At 45.4% G+C, this 20,548-nt stretch overlaps 1 protein-coding gene across 1 annotated transcript in view; it reads right to left on the reverse strand.

The window, feature by feature from the left end:
• SLC39A11 (solute carrier family 39 member 11) overlaps window positions 1-20,548 on the reverse strand; it is a 308,764-nt gene that overhangs the window by 259,489 nt on the left and 28,727 nt on the right. The window contains exon 4 of the mRNA XM_069481668.1: window positions 468-626. Coding sequence (XP_069337769.1) covers window positions 468-626 — 159 coding nt within the window. The remainder of the gene's footprint in view (window positions 1-467; window positions 627-20,548) is intronic.

Genomic DNA, 20,548 nt, shown 5'->3' on the forward strand with positions numbered 1-20,548 from the left:
TGCTGCCCAGACTCCGCCTCACCTGTCTTCCAGCCCGCGCTGACACCATGCCTAGCAAAAGCCTGATGCTACAGCTGGGTGGGCTGTCATCTCCCTGATGACGTCGAAAGCTCAGTAAGAGACAAGACCACTGTCATGGGTCACTCGCTTCTCCCAGTGTCTAGGTCCTCTCTTACATACAGTGCCACCACGGCGCGCTACCTGCACTCTGTATTTTTAATGAAATCTGACATTTGAAATCTGAACTTACCAAAATGTAAATAAGGGGGTGATGACTCATATCCCCAAGAGGTTATTTTCTTTAAGGAAGAAATCACCATTCAATTCCTCTAATGCCTTGTGACCTGTTTAGATACCATTGACTGCTTAGAGATATTAACGGGTCTATCAAGTTTGAATAGAAATGAGTTTATGGCACAGAGCTAGACATATCCCAACAAAACAGCCCAAAGCAGAGCGGTACTCACCAGGTGCGGCATCAGGAGGTCAGCCAGGTAGACGAAAGCAGCTCCAAGGGTGAAGCCAACAGCCACTGGGAAGAAGGCAAAGGCGCCAAAGCCCCCGGAGGACGTGGCCATCTCAACTGCTGGGGCCAGGAGAGACCAATAGGAAGCTGCTAACATGACCTAGAAAAACCACAACGAGCAAGAAACCATTAAACCAACCACAGAAGGCCTTCCAAGCTGGACCTCAGTTGCTCTCTATGGCTCAAACAGAACCCTACAATTTTATATGAGTTAGGCCTTTAATCTCCAGTGGTAAGTGTTATCCCAAACCAAAAAGTCACCCCCAGAATTCCTGGTACTGTTGTAAGAACTCAGTTTGGAGTAGGATAGAGCCGACTTTGGGAGAATGGTGTCATCTAGCCTATAATTCAGTGGTTCTCAACCAGGGATGATTTTGCCCCCACAGAACATCTGGCAACGTCTGGAGACATTTTTAATTGTCACACCGGGAGCAGGGTAGGGAGAGGTTGCTACTGGCATCTAGTGAGTAGAGGCCAAGGGTGTCAGTAAACATCCTACAATGCACAGCACAGCCCTGACAACAAAGAATTATCTGGCCTTAAATGTCAATACTAACATGGAAAAAATCCTGTTCTAATTGATTACTTCTAAGACAAATTGCTATTTCATGAGCTCCACTGCATTATAACAAAGCTCTAATTATTACAAAGTCCTTCCTTATGTTGAGCTGAAACCTGTCTCCCTTCCATTTGTACCTATTTCTTATATCTAAGATTTATCGATCATCTACCATTTTCCAGGGACTAAGCTTTACACTTGATATCTCATTTTATCATCACAATAACTCCAAGAGACAGAGGTTGTTTTTCTATTGTTATCTGTAGATAAAGAATTTGAATCTCAAGGTCACATAGGCAGTAAGTGGCAGATCCAGGGAACTGACCAAGCAAGGCCACAACTAACTCGATGAAGGGAGAAACATGAAGGAGAAGAGAAAAAATGAGGCCGGTCTCAAATCTCAGCAAGGCCAATTTGATAAAAGATTCTCCAGCACAGGCCAAATGAAACACTCATCCATGGCTTGTTTACTCTTATGGATGCCGTGACATCTTTTGGCTAGAGTACACCCACCACCATTGTAACTACGTGACAGTCATCACCAACGCGGGAAATGGTAAATGGGTTTCTAAAAATTACTTAATTATGCCTTGCCTTAAAAACATCATCTGCATCACCCATCTCCAAAATAACATTCAGAGTGACAGAACCAGGTATTACAACAGCAACAATAAAGACCAAATCCATGAATTGCCTTCCATCATCCACATACAGTCACTTGCTCTGGGCCAAATTCTCCCAGTGAAACCGCACCCGCTTCAGAAACTCCAGTAAGAATAAAAATGTCTTGACTAAATAGGATGGGAGCTGAAGTTGACCAGTTCAACTCCATGAGCCCAGCTGTCGAAAAAGATCAAAGCAAGTCTGAGGGCTCCTCTTCCCTGCCCCAGCCTCATCCATCCCTTTCCCAGACTTTGTCTCGTAGCTTTAGAATTCAACAGCCTACGTAGCTGCCATGCATGGAGCACTCCCCACTGGGGAGGGCCTGCACAGAGGCACGGAGATGGAGAAGTCCCTGTTCCTCTTTCTGTCCAGCAACCTCTCTCCTCGCATGTTTCAGGGTCTCCCACAAAGTCCCACTTTCAACGACTCTAAAACCACAGGATCCAGGTAAACCCACTCATCTCATCATCTAAGCACTCCCCACCCTCCATCCTGTGATGAGGAAACACACATCACTGTCAGCATGACTTGAGGTTCTTCCCCAGCCTCTGCTGTCATCTCCCTCCCAACACAAAGTCCAACCACTTCTGGAAAAATTCCCTTCCATCCCTCTGCTTCACTGAGGGATCCATTCTGTACACATGAGAAACACACTGTGTTCTCACGGACAAGTTATTCAAGGCAGGGCAGAAGAGATGCGTCTCTCAAGGGAGGGCACGCTGGAATCTGGGGTGTTTGCAAGGCAAAAGCATCTCAGATGATTTAGGTGGGCCCTTCCTTGAGAATCACTGTCCTTTAACCTCCCCCTCAAATCCAGGACCCTGTTGGATTTCTTTCATTTCCTCTCCTTGACAGCCTCCCAGCCTCCTAAACTAGAAAATGACCAAGAACGATCTCGAAACGGAATTGGATTGCCTGTCTAAAATGATGGTAGAGCCCAAAGGAGAGCTATTTACAGAGCACGTGTGGGAGGAAAGATGACCCTGTCCTAATGCTCACGACCTGTGAATAGTCCACCTTCCACAGCCAAAGGGACTCTGCAGATGTGATTAAATTAAGGACCTTGAGATGGGGGTGATCCTGGATCAGCTGAGTGGGGCCAAAGTAATCACAAGTGTCCTTATGAGCAAATGGGAAGGGTCAGAGTTGGACAGAAGGTGTGATGACAAAAACAGACATCGTAGTCAGAAGGACAGACTGGGAGGTTGCCATGCTGCTGGCTTGCAGATGGAGAAAATGCACAACCCAAGGAATGCAGGTGGCCCTAGATGCTGGAAAGACAAGGAAACAGATTCTCCTGCAAACCTTCAGAAAGATCACAGCCCTGCCTCCACCTTGATCTGATCTCAGTGAAAACCACTGTGGGCGTCTGACCCCCAGCACTGTAAGATAGCAAGTTCATGTCGTTTCAAGCCACTACATTTGTGGTGGTTTGTCATAGCAGCAAACAGAAACTAATGCAGCATGTAAAGGCACGTGTTACTTTTTTACAAAACTTCATTTTTTAAAGCACTTTGAGGCTCACAGCAAAACCGAGTAGAAAGCACATAGAATTGCCATATACCCCCAGTTCCCACATACATGCAACCTCCCCCACCGTCAACACCTCACACCAGTGGCACATTTAATACAACTGATGAACCTACACTGACACCGACACAGCATTGTAACCCAAGGCCCACAGCTTGCATCAGGACCTACTTTGGCACTGTACATTCTGTGGGTCTTGGCAAATACATAACGACAGCTATTCACTGTTACAGTATCGTGCAGAATAGTTTCACTGCCCTGAAAATCACGTGCTCCACCCACAAACCCCTCCCTTCCCCCAACTCCCCGGAAACCCCTTTTCACTGTCTCCAAAGTCTTGCCTTTTCCAGAATATATATATCAAACAGTTGAAATCACACAGTATGCAGCCCTTTCAGATTGGCTTCTTTCACTCAGCAATATGCACTTAAGTTCTTTCCATACCTTGTCATGACAGGATAGCACATTTTTCTTTTGAAAGCTGAAGAATATGCCATTGTCTGGATGTACCACAGTTTATTTCTCCGTTCACCTACTGAAGGGCAACTTGCCCACTTCCAGGTTTTGGAAATTATGAACAAAGTTGCTACAAACATCCGTGTGCAGGGTTTTGTGTGGACAGAAGTTTTTCATTTGGGTAAATAAAATACCAAGGAGTGTGACTGTTGGCCCCTATGGTACGTGTTACTTTGTTAACAATCCCCTAACACAGGTGGTTTGCCTGAAACTCTCAACACCAGCAAAGCTCCCATAAGTGTCAGGCATTTTAAACCTGGGTGTCGGGACACATTAACCAGCTGACAGAGAAGAGGAAGCAGAGTATCTGATGAATCCTCAACTACCACAAAGAAGCAGGGTCTGGGTGGAGAGAGAACGCTGGGACCTGGACTTTAGGGAATGGGCTCCCAGAGCAAGTCTTGCCAGCCAGTCCCTTTGTGACCCCAGACAGAGATAGCAAAGGTCCTCCTGCACCTGCAACCCTGCTTGTAAAGGCCAACACCTGGGCTTGCAGGGCTGTTCCCTGAAGACACCATGAGGAGCTGGAACCAGGAGGAGCTGACGGTCAGTACCTTCCTCTCCCTGCCCTTGTCTAGGAATGGAACGCATAACCAGGTTTCAACACACGTGGCAGGGGCAGCTCTGCACCCCCAAAGTCCTTTATGCCTCTTTATTCCCAAAATGAAAATGAAAGGCCCAATTAATCACATGAGTCCAGGGAAAGCCTATGTAGGGACCATCCTCCAAGCTAAATGTTGCTGAGACCTAAGCAGCCCCCTCTGTTTTTGTTAAATAACAGAAGAAGCTCGAGGGACTGAGTATTTCAGTAACAACAGAAAACTCCTGCAAAAGAGCTAAGGAAGAAAGGAACAACAACTACAGCAGAAAAATGGATTGAATGTCTAACTTCAGCCTTTGGCTAGTTTGGTAGACCTACCGCAGGGCTCAGAAACAGAATGTCGAACAGAGCGATTCTCAGGCAAGCCAATGTTTGAGAAGCGAGGTATCATTTCTTCACTTCTTCCCACACCCAGGGTTGAATCTTGCCTTAGCTCTCTTCTTCACATGCTTCCCTGAGTCTCAGCCACTACCATGATTTCAACTTCCATCTCTACACGGGCAAGTGAATGAATGAACAACTTCAGTTGATTAAAAAGTTGATCTTGATCTTGTTCACAATTGCCAAAAGATGGAAATAGCCCACATGTCCACCAACAGGTGGATGGAGAAACATTCCATGAAGAAACCATGAAAGGGAATGAGGTACCGATGCGTGTTACAACACGGATGAACCTTAAAACCATGACACTAAGTGAAAGAAGCCAGTCACGAAAGGTCGCATATCATCTGGTTCCATATACATGAAATATCTAGACCAGGTAAGTCCTAGAGACAGATTGCAGAAGGGTGGCTGGCAGGGCCGATGGCAGGGGTGGAAAGGAATGAAAAGCAATAGTGCTTAATGGGCATGGGTCTCCTTTGGGCGCGATGAAAGTATCTGAAAGGAGACAAGGTAATGGATGCACAACCTTCTGAACGCCACCGAGCTGTATACTTTAAAATGGTTTATTTTATGTTACCTGAATTTTATCTCAATTCAGGAAAAAAAAAAAAAAAAAAAAAAAAAGCTGAGGTTGGCTTAACCAACCACCAGGAATCCCGTCTGTATTGCAGTCCCTACTGTGTGCTGAACTCTCCAGCACCCTTGCGTTGGCCCAAGCACCTCCATCTGTGACAATGCCAAACGCCAAGGCCCACCTCATGCGCCCTTTCTCCTAAGCATCCTCAACCCCTTGCCCAAGTCCATGTTTATCATGGGAAATGTGAACCTTGGCTCTGGCACTTACCGGTTAGGGAGCCCCTAGACAAATAACCTGAGCTCTCCGCAGCTCAGTTTTGTCACCTGAAAATGACACTGTTCACAGAGTTGTCATAAGAATCCTATGAAGCAATGCATGTACCACGTCACCTAGTTCTGGCAGGAAATAGGTGGTGAGTCAGTGCTGTTTTGGATTCTTCCTCTCCCTGAGCCTGCCTTCCCTAAACACTCGCTCTCCCTTCTCCCACCTTGCTCTGTGCCCCACTTCTAGGGTGGCCCTTTTCCACCACCCTGGATTCATTATTTACGTCCATACTTTCCCCGGGGACTCGTACACACCCAGGACTGGGGCTGTGCCGTGAGCATCTTTGCATCCTGGGACAGAGTAGTCCTGGACAGAGCAGTTGTCATCCCCGCTAATGGAGGGGAGCAACAGGGGTGGAGAAACCAGAACTCGTGATCAGGAGGTGATTCAACACTCATTTTTTGGTCTATTACGTAAATTTTACAGTAATTTTTACCTTCCAAATTAAGTACTATATAGGCTCATACTCAAATGCCTTCAATCCTTTGACAAACACTGGCTGAGTAATTGCTTAAAATAATGGAGTTTTTCATGGGTGTGAAAAGAAGTCAACATAGAATTTTCAAAGCATCATGGATAATCTACTGAACAGTCTACTGATAGAATCACAGACTCATTCAGAGTTGAAAAGGACTGTACGAGACTACTGAGTCCAAAAATGTCATTTAACAGGAGGAAAAACTGAGACCCAGAGAGATACAGTGGCTTTCCCAAAGCCTGGGAGCAAGCTAATGCCACCCAGAGTCGATGGGACCACCCCCAGATCCAACTAGTACCATCACTTACCCCTATAACGACCCAGGGTCTTTGAAAAAATTCCAAGAGCTACATACTAAAGACCAGGCTTAAGTTACCACCTCCCCTAATATCAGGCAAAGAATCCTGAAATGAAAGTCTGGGATGAATCACCTTCAGCAATAACCGAATATAATCGATCCCGTGGCATTCCCCGATACTGTGATACAAACTACTCCAAGAAAATTGTGGGCAACTAATAAACAGTTTTAATGATCCTGTTAAACACCTGCCTCTGGAAGATAAATCAGACCTTATAAATTTAAACCCATCAATAGCCCCTGACTGCCTCAGAAGTAGGTAGAAAAACAAGCAATGTTGTAACTCTTAATATAATCTCTTCCTAGCAGCACAACCAAACCTGAAGATTTCAGAACAAAACATATAAATATTTTACTTTCGGTCTAGGTATCTGAATAAAAGGCATGCCTTCCTCTACTGCAAACTCCACTTTAAAATAAGAACCATCTAAATGCAGTATGTACCCTCATTCGGATCCTGGAACACAAGGAGGACATTAGTGGGGAAACCAGTGACATCCAAAGTCTGCAGTTTAGGGAATAGTAACACACCAGTGTCAACGTCTTAGTTCTGACAAACATACCATGGTTGTCTATGTAAGACGTCCACGTCAGGGAAGCTGGGTGAAGGGTATAGGGAAACTCCCTGTATTACTTTTGTAGCTTTTCTAAAAATCTAAAATACTCCCGAAATAAAGAGCTAATGAGAAGCTAATGATAATAACCAAGGCCTGAGAGAAGACCGAGGGAGTTCTCTCAAGCTAAGCAGCATCAACCGTGAGCAAAGACCTGAAGCCAAGAGCACCCACAGTTTGCCTTGGGGGTCAGCAGTGTGCTCGGCCCAGAGCTTCACTACGTGCCAGGTCAGAGGGGATGACGTGCTTTTCCTGGTTCAGGCCAACAGCCTCCTCTCTGTGGCTCAGAGAGGTCCAGTAACTCGCCCAAGTACCACCAGCTGGACGTGACGGGGCTGGGATTGGAAACCCAGGCCTGACTCCAGAGCCACGCTCTCAGCCCTCCGTCTCCCGGATGTATGAAATTCTTTAAAAATAAAAACACAGGGGAGATCAAAGATGGCGGAGTGGTGGTGACGGCCTGAATCTGCGCTCCCGGGAAGGAAGGCATCGATCCGGACCTGTCACAACGCTAGAAGACCGCTCCCACACAGGAACAGCGGTGTGAATCCACGGAGAATCAGCGTGGGACAAACAGAGCGAGTGAGGTCTGAGGTGAACGAAAATTGGGAACGCGGGACAGACACTAGCCAGCGGAGCGCGGGTCGGATACACCGGCCCCCAGCCGGGGCGGGTGCAGCCTCTCGGGAAAGCGGCTAGCCCTCCGCTCCCAATTGAACAGAGCCCTGACCCAGGCCAGCACAGAATCACTGAGGGATACGTGGCGCATTGGAGACAGGAGGCTTTTTTTTGAGAAATTACCTTAGAACCTGGGGGATCTCAGCTGAGACAGCGCTTGGCGAGGAGGGACGGATCTGCCCCAGGGCAGAAAAACACAAAAGACTCCCGGACAGCAAATAGCGTTGTACCCCGTGCTGCCTTTTTCGGCAGTTCTCCAGCCGGTCACCCCCGGTGCGTGTCCTTGCTGGCCAGCCCCTGGGCAGTGGCGGTCTCTGCCTGCCGGGGAGCCGGTCCCCTCCAGCCCCGGAGCTTGGCAGGCGCCATCTTGAAAGCGAGAGCGAAACGGCTCGGGAGCCAAAAAGTGCCCAGCGGCTCTTTCTGCCGGTGCTGCCTTTTTCGGCGGTTCTCCAGCTGGTCACCCCCGGTGCGTGTCCTTGCTGGCCAGCCCCTGGGCAGTGGCGGTCTCTGCCTGCCGGGGAGCCGGTCCCCTCCAGCCCCGGAGCACGGCAGGCGCCATCTTGAAAGCGAGAGCGAAACGGCTCGGGAGCCAAAAAGTGCCCAGCGGCTCTTTCTGCCCGTGCTGACTTTTTCGGCAGTTCTCCAGCCGGTCACCCCCGTGCGCGTTCTTGCTGGCCAGCCCCTGGGCAGTGGCGGTCTCTGCCTGCCGGGGAGCCGGTCCCCTCCAGCCCCGGAGCTCGGCAGGCGCCATCTTGAAAGCGAAGGCAAAACCGCTCGGGAGCCAAAAAGTGCACAGCGGCTCTTTCTGCCTGTGCTGCCTTTTTCGGTGGTTCTCCAGCCGGTGACCCCCTGGTGCGCGTCCTTGCTCGCCAGTCCCTGGGCAGTGGCGGTCTCCGCCTGCCGGGGAGCCGGCCCCCTCCGGCCCCGGAGCTCGGCAGGCGCCATCTTGAAAGCAAAGGCAAAACCGCTCGGGAGCCAAAAAGTGCCCAGCGGCTCTTTCTGCCCGTGCTGCCTTTTTCGGCGGTTCTCCAGCCGGTGACCCCCGGTGCGCGTCCTTGTTCGCCAGCCCCCGGGCAGTGGTGGTCTCCGCCTGCCGAGGAGCCGGTCTCCTCCAGCCCCGGAGCTCTGCAGGCGCCATCTTGAAAGCGAGGGCGAAACCGCTCGGGAGCCATAAAGTGCCGAGCGGCTCTCTCTGCCCGGCGCCCGCCCTCCGCTGGTCTCTGAACCAACGCCAGGAGTGCGGGATATGCCGGGGCCGCGCTCGCGGTGAAGGGGCAGAGCTGCGCTAAGGCAAAAAAAAAAAAAAAAAAAAAACACGAACAAGAAGAATAGGCTCGCCGAACTGTATATTTTATTCTTGGTAAATTTCTTCTGGGTTTTGTTTGTTTGTGTTTGTGTTTGTTTTTGTTTTTTGGGGGTTTTTTCTTTTTTTTCTTTCCTTTTCTTTTCTTTTTCTTTTTTTTTCCGGCGGCGGACAGCCTCGGCGGGCACCTTTGCCCTCTGGGCCTCTGGCTACCGCGCCTTTTTGAGCGCGGAGGTTGGATCCCCACCACCCTCGGAGCTGTGCGGGCGCGCAGACGTCATCTTGAAATCCACTGCGAAACCGCCCGGGACCCAGCCGGGCGGCCGTGAAGGGGCGGAGCTGTGCTAAGGCGTAAAAACAAAAACATCTAATGGCCGCTCCGGACCCAGCTGAGCGGAAGTGAAGGGGCGGAGCTGTGCTAAGGCGTAAAACAAACAAACAAAAAAACATTGAGTCGCTGAATTATATACTTCAGATTTGTGTATCTTTCTGCCTTGCGGTGTGGTGAAGTGCTATGTAGTTTGTTTTTGTTCATTTTTGTTGGCGTTTTTGGTGTTTTTTGGTTTGGCTTTTTGCGTTTCTTTTCTTTTTTTTTTTTTTCTTTTTTTCTTTTTTTTTTTTCTTTTTCTTTCTTTCTTTTTCTTCTTTTTTTTCTTTTCTCTTTCGTTTTCTCCTCTTTCTTTTCTTTCTTTCCTTTTCTTTTTTCTTTTTTTTTCTTTCTTTTTTTTTTCTCTTCTCTTTCTCCTCTCTTTTCGCCTTCTAACTGGGGACCCACGGTGAGCTTCGGAACGGGCCAGGTCCCTGGCTCTGGTACATACCGGATCCTGAGTAGTCACCCCCAGGGCCGGAGATCTGCGGGCACGCAATGGCCACTCTAGGGCCCACAGCCAAGTCACTGCGGAGCAATAGGGTACCAAGAGGCTCCCTGGACGGCCCTCTCCCCTGGTCCACGGACCTTATATAGGATCCCTGCCCAAGTGTAAACACTGAATACTTCTCCAGAAGTGAGAGTGTGGAACCTGATCCCTGGGGACATTGGGCCAAGACAGACTTTTGCCCGTGGGAGCTACAGCAACTGGGGCGCTGAGCAAGCGAAGTCACCGTCCTCTCCCCATAGCTAGTATCTTGCCGGCAGATAGAGTCAGAAACCTCCCCTATAGAGGAAGAACCAAAGGGAAACAAACAAACAAACAAACAAAGAGAATTTCGGTCTACTATTAGTGTGGACCCTGCCTGCCTTCTGAAAGACCACAACACAGTGTCCTAACTCACCAAAGCGGTCCTGGATCACTCCAATCCTCTAGGATTGGACCCATCGGAAGCAGTCCCCCAACGGAAACAGAAAAATCTCTGAACAATACACAACAGTCTCCCCCTCTTGCCAAAAGAAGCAACATACCTAGACTGTTTCACAGCCTAAGAATAGAGCACAAAGAGTCCTGTTAACCAGACTAAACCTATAAGTAAAGATCCAACGACAAATCTAGATGGGAAGGGCCCAGCGAAAAAACACGGAGAGCAAAAAGAATCAAATGGAAAGCTCATCCCCAAAGAGAAATACCAGCTCCCAACCATTTGACACAAACCAGACTCAAAACACCAACATGTCACAGGAAGAATTCCAATTATGGATTATAAACAAGCTGAATAATATACAAGAATCAATGGATAAACAACACAAAGAAAACACAAAAAAAAATACAGGATTTGGAGGAAAAATTCACTAAAGAAATTGAAATATTGAAGAAAAACCAAACTGAACTCCTAGAAGTGAAGAATTCACTCAGAGAGCTACAAAACACTGTGGAAAGCCTCAAGAGCAGGGTAGATCAAACAGAGGAAAGAATCTCAGAAATTGAAGATAACTCCTTCCAACTAAATAAGTCAGTCACAGAGATAGATCGAAAAAGTAAGAGAAATGATCTGAGTCTTCAAGAAATGTGGGATTATGTGAAGAAACCTAACTTGAGAGTTATTGGCATTCCTGAGGGTGAAGAAGATAACAAGCAAGGGTTGGACAAGCTATTTGAAGACATAATCGAGGAAAATTTTCCAGGCCTTGCCAATACTCTAGACATACAGATTCAAGAAGCTCAAAGGACCCCCGGGAGATTCATAGCAAATAGGAAAACACCACGCCACGTAGTCATCAGGCTGACCAAAATATCCACTAAAGAGTCACTTCTCCGAGCTGTAAGGAGAAAGAAACAAGTAACTTACAAAGGAAAACCCATCAGAATTACGCCAGATTTCTCAGCTGACACCTTACAAGCAAGAAGAGGTTGGGGCCCCATTTTCACGCTTCTGAAACAGAATAATGCCCAGCCTAGAATCTTGTACCCAGCTAAGCTAAGTTTTCTATACGAAGGAGAAATCAAGACATTCTCAGATAAACAAAGGTTGAGGGAATTCACCAAGACAAGACCAGCCCTCCAAGAAGTATTCAAAAGAGAATTATACACGGATCAGCACAAGAAAGATCCACGAATGTAAAACTACTCAAGAGCTAAAGATCAAATTCCAGATACCACAATGGCCCAGGAGAGAAAACATCACAATGAAGTTCTACCCAACAAGCTGAACAAAAAACTGTCTCACCTATCAGTTCTCTCAATAAATGTGAATGGCTTGAACTCCCCGCTCAAGAGACATAGACTGGCCCAATGGATAAAAAAATACAATCCAAGTATCTGCTGTCTCCAAGAAACTCACCTAACCTGCAAAGATGCATTTAGACTGAAAATAAAAGGATGGAAATCGATATTTCAAGCAAATGGTAACCAAAAGAAAGCTGGTGTGGCAATCTTAATTTCCAATAACTTAGCTTTCAAACCAACAAAAATAATAAAAGACAAAGATGGCTACTACATACTGATTAAAGGCACAATTCATCAAGAAGCCATGACTATACTCAATATATATGCACCCAACCTAGGTGCACCTAGATTCATAAAGCAAACCCTACTAGATCTCAACCAAATGATAGATAACAATACTGTAATAGCTGGAGACTTTAACACCCCACTGACAGTACAGGACAGATCCTCTAAACAGAAAATAAACAAAGACATAATGGACCTCAATAGAATGCTAGAACAAATGGGCATGGCTGACATCTATAGGACATTCTACCCAAAGTCCACAGAATATACATTCTTCTCATCAGCTCACGGGACATTCTCTAAGACTGACCATGTCCTAGGACATAAATCATGTCTTCAAAAATTCAAAAAAATAGAAATTATACCATGCATCTTCTCAGATCACAGTGGAATAAAAGTAACAATGATCACAAACAGAAACCCTCACTCTTACTCAAAGTCATGGAAGCTAAATAACCTTCTCCTGAATAATTATTCTATAAAAGAAGAAATCAAGATGGAAATCAAAAATTTCTTTGAATTAAATGACAATGGAGATACAACTTATCAAAATCTATGGGATGCAGCTAAAGCAGTCCTGAGAGGAAAATTCATATCCATAAATGCCTATATCAAAAAGACAGAAAACATGCAAATAGACAACCTAACGAATAGACTCAAAGAACTGGAGAAAGAAGAACAGAACGATCCCAAACCCAGCAGAAGGCGAGAAATTACTAAGATCAAATCAGAACTAAATGAAAAGGACAACAAAGAAACTATAAGGGAAATTAATAAAACAAAAAGTTGGTTCTTTGAAAAGATAAACAAAATAGACACACCTCTGGCTAGACTAACCAAGAGCACAAAAGTAAAATCTCTAATAACCTCCATTAGGAACATGAAAGGAGAAATCACAACCGATGCTACAGAGATACAAGATATCATCTATGAATTCTACAAAAATCTTTATGCACACAAACTGGAGAACGTGGAGGAAATGGACAAATTTTTAGAAACACATAGTCTTCCCAGGCTCAACCAGGAAGAAATAGAGTACCTGAACAGACCAATATCAAGAACTGAAATCGAAACAGCAATAAAAAACCTTCCCAAAAAGAAAAGCCCTGGTCCAGATGGGTTCACACCTGAATTTTACCATACATACAAAGAAGAACTGGTGCCCATCCTACATAAACTATTCTCCAATATTGAGAAGGATGGAGTTCTCCCTAACACGTTCTACCAAGCCAATATAACATTAATACCAAAACCTGGAAAGGACACAACAAAAATAGAGAACTACAGACCAATTTCCCTCATGAATATAGATGCAAAAATTTTCAATAAAATACTAGCAAATCGAATCCAAGTACTTATCAAAAAAGTAATCCACCACGACCAAGTGGGCTTCATCCCCGAGATGCAGGGGTGGTTCAACATACGTAAATCTATCAATGTAATTCACCACATAAATAGAAGCAAAAACAAAAACCATATGATACTCTCATTAGATGCAGAAAAAGCATTTGACAAAATTCAACACCCTTTTATGATAAAAACGCTTAACAAAATAGGCATTGATGGAACCTACCTAAAAATGATACAAGCCATATATGACAAACCCACAGCCAACATCATACTGAATGGGGAAAAACTGAAAGCACTCCCACTTAGAACTGGAACCAGACAGGGCTGCCCATTGTCTCCATTACTTTTCAACATAGTTTTGGAAGTCCTTGCGAGAGCTATCAGGCAAGAGAGCAGAATCAAGGGAGTCCAAATAGGGAAGGAAGAGATCAAACTCTCACTTTTTGCTGATGATATGATGTTATATCTGGAAAACCCCCAGGATTCAACCAAGAGACTCCTGGAATTGATTAACGAATACAGCAAAGTCTCAGGCTACAAAATTAATATACACAAATCAGAGGCATTTATATATGCCAATAACAGTCAATCGGAAAACCAAATTAAAGACTCAATACCCTTCAAAATAGCAACAAAGAAAATAAAATATCTAGGTATATATCTAACTAAAGAGGTAAAGGACCTCTATAAGGAAAACTATGAAACACTGAGAAAAGAAATAGCAGAACTTGCAAATAGATGGAAAAATATACCATGCTCGTGGATCGGAAGAATCAACGTTGTTAAAATGTCTATACTACCCAAAGTGATCTACAGATTCAATGCAATCCCTATTAAATTACCAACATCATTCTTTACAGACATAGAGAAAATAATTATACACTTTGTATGGAATCAAAGAAGACCCCGTATAGCAAAAGCAATTTTAAGCAACAAAAACAAAATGGGAGGTATTAATTTGCCAGACCTCAAACTATACTACAAGGCCGTGGTTCTTAAAACAGCCTGGTATTGGCACAAGTGCAGGGACACAGACCAGTGGAACACAACAGAAAATCCAAATATAGAACCATCCTCATATAGTCACCTAATTTTCGACAAAGCGGGAAAGAATATACTCTGGGGACAAGAATCCCTATTCAACAAATGGTGCTGGGAGAATTGGTTAGCCACTTGTAGAAGACTGAAACAGGACCCACAGCTTTCACCTCTCACAAAAATCAAATCACGGTGGATAACAGACTTAAACCTTAGGCGTGATACAATCAGAATTCTAGAAGAAAATGTAGGAAAGACTCTTACAGACATTGGCCTAGGCAAACAATTTATGAAGAAGACCCCCAAGGCAATCACAGCAGCAACAAAAATAAATGAATGGGACATGATTAAATTAAAAAGCTTCTGCACAGCCAAAGAAACAGTCCAGAGAATAAACAGACCACCTACAGAATGGGAAAAAATTTTTGCATACTACACATCAGATAAAGGACTGATAACAAGAATCTATTTAGAACTCAGGAAAATCAGCAAGAAAAAATCAAACAACCCTATCAAAAAGTGGGCAAAGGACATGAATAGAAATTTTTCAAAAGAAGATATAAAAATGGCTAACAAACATATGAAAAAGTGTTCAACATCTCTAATCATCAGGGAAATGCAAATCAAAACCACAATGAGATATCACTTAACCCCAGTGAGAATGGCCTTTATCAAAAAAACCCAAAACAACACATGTTGGCGTGGGTGTGGAGAGACAGGAACACTAATACACTGCTGGTGGGACTGCAAACTAGTGCAACCTCTGTGGAAAGCATTATGGAGGTATCTTAAACAGATTCAAGTAGACCTGCCATTTGACCCAGCAATCCCATTACTGGGCATATACCCAAAGGAAAAAAGGTCATTCTGTAACAAAGGCACGTGTACCCAAATGTTTATAGCAGCACAATTCACAATAGCAAAGATGTGGAAACAACCCAAATGCCCATCAATACATGATTGGATTAGTAAACTGTGGTATATGTATACCATGGAATACTACTCAGCTATAAGGAATGATGAAGATACAACATCTCTATGGTTCTCCTGGAGAGAGTTGGAACCCATTATATTAAGTGAAGTATCCCAAGAATGGAAAAACAAGCATCACATGTACTCACCAGAAAATTGGTTTCCTTGATCATCACCTAAATACAAATCTGGAAACGACACCAATTGGACATCAGACTGAGGTGGGGGGTGGGGGAGGGGATGGGGGTATGCCTACACAATGAGTGCATTGCGCACCGTTTGGGGAGTGGTAACACTTGAAGGTGCTGACTTGGGAAAGGGGGGGTGGGGAAAAAATATGAAACTATTGTTTTTAACTTGCACTGTTCACTTAATAATTTATCATGAATATTTCCCATATTATTTCATATCATTGTACAAGAAATAATGTATACATTATGAGGACATACTGTATCTAACAAGATATACTGTTAGACTCTTTGATTCTGTAAAATTAAAAAAAAAAAAAAAAAAAAAAGTAGAGGTCTACCAAACCCATCCCAGCCTACTTTAATAAAATTATAATATGTCATTGAAGAAAAAAAATAAATAAATAAAATAAAAACACAGTATTCACACTGCCACCTACTCAGCGTCTAATCAGAGAATTTCCCCCTAAATATAATTTTCAAATGTTTTCTACGCTAACGTGAAATTCCTAGTCCACTTTGGAATGTCACAGAATGTAAACTGCAGGACTTCTAGTTAAACATGGCCAATCGAATGCAAGCTGCTGGCTCCCAAATTCCCAGGAGAGTAAACGTGCAGGGACAAGACAGACCCAAAGGCCAGAAACAAAAGGAAAGGAAAGGAAGGAGGTGTGGCAGCCGCAGTATTGTGGAAGCTAGAAGAGAGGTGCAGGAAACCACCGACAGACACCCCGGAAAAGCTGACACTTGGCCAGGGGGAAGTGACTGGAAGTGCCTCACCCCCCAGAGCCCCAGAGCCTTTGAAAAGCAGGTGCAGATGGGCCTACGAAGACTGGCGGGAGCCTGGGCAGGAAGCAAGCAGACCCCAGATTCCTCCCGCACCCCACGCGGCCAGGCAACTGTCCCACCAGACACTCCAGGACACCCGGCGCAGCTAAGGGTGAGGGTACCACGCTGAAAACGGGAGGAAAAAGTGACAGTCTACGTGCTGGAACAGGGGCACCCAGGGTCCTCCCCAATCTCCGCCCTGATTTCACACTGAAAATCCAATAGGGGTAAAGGATCCTATGTACAAAAACTCAATTTTCAGAAGCATCCCTACATGATAACGTAACATCCACCTGGACTGTGTGTTTCTGTTGAAGGCTCTTAAATCACAGCCTTGACACCAGAAGGCTGAAAGGGACTGCAGGGAACACTTAAAGCCAGCAGATACTGGCAAGCTCTTTCCACGTTCCATTTGGTAGTTCTCAAAACCGAGAAAAGCGCATATGACCCTTTTCCTCAAAGTATCATGCAAAATGCTACAGGGATCCACGCTTTATACTACTACTAATTTCTCTGTGGTATCAGAGGTACCACCACAGAATCAGCAGCACCAGCCAGCTGAACACCTAGCCCATAGCAGGCAAACCTTTTCACTCCTGTTGAAGGGCTCATTTTGGGACAATTTCAGCTCTGCAAATATAAATTAATTTGTAAAGAGCCCCTAAAGGGATACATCAGAATATTATGGCATCCTGGGTACAGTTGAGCATTTCCTTTATTACAGCAATGACAGTTTAAATCCTGAAAGATAACCCAAGCCATGAAACAAAATCTCCTTCTTAATAAAAAGGGAAAAGGAAATTATTGCACACAGCTCATTTACAATGCACTGAATTATCAGTATCAATTATTTGCCTCCCTAAAGAAGGGGCACAGAAGTCTGGGAAGGCAGGAACACAGAGTTCGAGAGAGCAGCACCCAGTGTCAGCGCCTGCTGCAGAGCAGGTCCTCTTTGAATGTCTGTGGAGCACAAAAACATGGACTCGAACCTCAGGAAGTTACTGTACAATTGAGGAATAGGCACAAACTTGCATCCACATAAGTCCAGGCAGTCATAACTCTGAAAGTATAGAAGCCAAGGACTGTCTCTATTCCGACTCCAAATCAGATATAAAATTAATCTTTAGAAGTCAATCAGCAAGAACCTAGTTGGTGACTATTAACATGGCCAACATTATGCTAGACCCTGGGGGCCCAAGGAAAGGAAGATCCAAAGCAGATCTGGGTCTTGCCTTCCAGGAGCTGGCCACGTACCATAATGAGAGAGACCACAGAAGACATCTGAAAGAATAAATGAAGACAGTCTGCAATCATGCCAAGAAAGGGGCTACCAACATTGTTTAAAAAAAAAAAAAAAGTAGAACATCAGAACAGGGAGGGGCTCTTAAAAGTTGGACATGGTTTGGAAAGGAAAATGAGGGTGGGACCTTTCTAGCTGAGAAGAGCAGAGTGGATGGGGTCTGGGGGCAAGCATGCCAAAGCTCATGTCATGGGGTCTGCAAGGTGACCTGCCTGGCTAAAGAAGAGGGTGGGGTGGGGGGGGCAGAATGGTTTAGACTTCAGACAATGGGTGGGTTGTTTCCGACTCTGGTTGCACCCTAGAATCAACTGGAGTTTTCATATACAGATGCCAGTGCCCCTCCACAGCCTACTGAGACAGGCTGGCCGGGCGGGGGCACAACACTGTGTTGTAAAGTCCCACCTGCGATGCTGAAGCCACTCAGCCAGCACAGAGCAGGTCAGGGCCAGGCAGCCACTGCGGGGTCTTCCGCCACCGCGCACAGGAGGCATTTCGGAAGGGGGAGCTGGCATCAGAAGGCAGAATGGATTTGAGGGGGCAGACTGGAAGCAACCAGGGATATAATCCGGACCAGAGAGGAGACCGAGGGACAGAGGAGGAGGAAGGAATCTGCGTGTGAGCCCCCAGAACACCGTCGCCCACGCCCGTTCAACACGGACTCGCTCGATCAGAAACCCACGATGGGTGGCCACATGAATTCTGCATTGAGTCACCTTTTAAATTTGGCAAGTCATTTATGAATCATGACTCAAACGTGAATCAAATTCGTACCGGGGCTCTATCTGTATCTAATTTGCTTTCATCAATAAGCCTTCACAACATACCAGCTTCACGTAATTTTACAGAACTAACCTCACAGCTGAAAATTATAATCAGTTACATTCAGCTTCAACTACAGTTATTAACTGATGTAGATCTGCTTGGATGACCTGACGCTTCTTAGCTACCTACCCAGCGACAGTGATGGGCAGAAGCTTAGCTTACACTCTCCAAACCCGGGAAGAGCATTTTTGCTTTAAAAAGAAAGAAAATCTACCATATGACCCAGTAATTCCTCTCCCAGATAGCTGCCCAAGAGAAATGAAAACACACGTCCACACACAGACTTACACGAGAATGTTCACAGCTGCTTGATTCGTGGTAGCCCCAAACTGGAAACAACCCAAACGCCCATCAACAGGACAACAAAAATACTGTAGCACATTTACAAAATGAATACTCCTGAGCAATAAAAAGCAGCAAACTACTACCACGGCAACATTGGATGGATCTCAAAATCCTTACACTGAGTAAAAGAAGGCAGACAACACTATATAAATACATATATATACACACACACACACACACACACACATACACACACACACAGTTTGATTCCATTTAAGCACAAGACTATGCAAAACTAGTCCCTGGCGACAGAAATCTTAAAGTGATTGCTTGGGAGGAGGAACAGAACTGACTTAGGGAACAGCAACTCTTTCTGGGATGACAAATGTTCTCTATCTGATTTTAAGTGGTGGTTATACAGGGGTATACAGTTGTCAAAACTCATTTAAGATCTGGACATATTGTATATGAATTATATCCAGTTTTTAAGTCTTAAAAAGGCTGATAAGTCACATTTGCTCTATGGATAGCATGTTGGGTATCCAGGTTCTAAGGTCCACCCTAAAATGGTCCCTCTGGGGACAAGCCTGGGTCATCTAATATAGTCACTAAGTACCTGAGAAGGCCCAGGCCCAGAGCTGAGAGACAGACCATCCTTCAACCCTAAGTACTGGCAGTGCTAGACAAGCATGGCAATCAGACCCAAAGGCATCTCCCAGTATCCATTCTGCATGGCCACAAGTCCTCACTGGTGAAGTCCTAGACTGTAGTAAGTTCCTTCAAGCAAGGACAACTACCCAAGACATATCTGGGCTTCAAATTTACTGACCATCAACCTAATTCTAACTCCTATGCCACGAAAACAGAGCTGAAGAAAGTTAGCCACCAAGCCCAGTCCTGCTCCAAATCTAAGCCCCCATTTCCAAGTCCAACTCAGCTCAACAAACATTTACTAAGCAACTACCACAAGTGAGCTGCCCAGCTGGACTGCAGCCCACACTGGGAGTGATCTTAGCTACACCTAAAGTAAGACTGCTGTGCTCCAAGGTCTAACAATACTTGGACTTGTTTGAGTTTGACGTTCCTCTTCTACAAACCCATTACTTTGAATAGAGGAGCAAGCATACTAATTACTTCCATCCTTTCAAGGCAGATCCAGGCTAGCTAGATGAATCCTTCAGCTTGCCAAAATTACTAACTCCATGCAGACTAAAAAAAAGCAGGGGGTGGGGGTGCATCTTTATTAAACCTTTTCACCAGCTGGTCACCAAGAGAGTGTGAACATGTCACCCCAAGCTGCCTCCCTGTGGCACCCAGCCACCAATCCATCAGCACCCTCTCAACTTGGGCCTGCTGACGGACAACTGCACCAGCTGGTCAAGCCCCCCCCACCCCAACACCACTCATCACGCCAATCCAATCTGTCCCAGATCTGGCTGCCGAGGAAGGGCCCCTGCCAACATTTGGAGGAGGAGAGAGGAGTCGGCTTTATTGAGTAAAAACCCAAGGACACAGCGATCAGGAGCTTCTCCCACTTCACTCACCTCCCTCAAGACAAGTGACTTGCCACCAAACTGCTGGCTGTGTGCCTCTCCCTGGCTCAGACTAGCCATGAGGCTCGGGGGCAAGAGCTTCAAGGTCAAGGACACGGGAAGATGCCACCCTTATTCCAAACAAAATCACATTTCATTGCACCACTCATGAAAACACAGGTTCTCAAGGTGTTCTCTGTCCCAACTCACCCGAGGGATGCAAGAAACTCCCACGGTGTG

This window comes from Eulemur rufifrons, chromosome 9 (genome assembly GCF_041146395.1).
Source record: "Eulemur rufifrons isolate Redbay chromosome 9, OSU_ERuf_1, whole genome shotgun sequence".
NCBI classification, from domain to species: domain Eukaryota; kingdom Metazoa; phylum Chordata; class Mammalia; order Primates; family Lemuridae; genus Eulemur; species Eulemur rufifrons.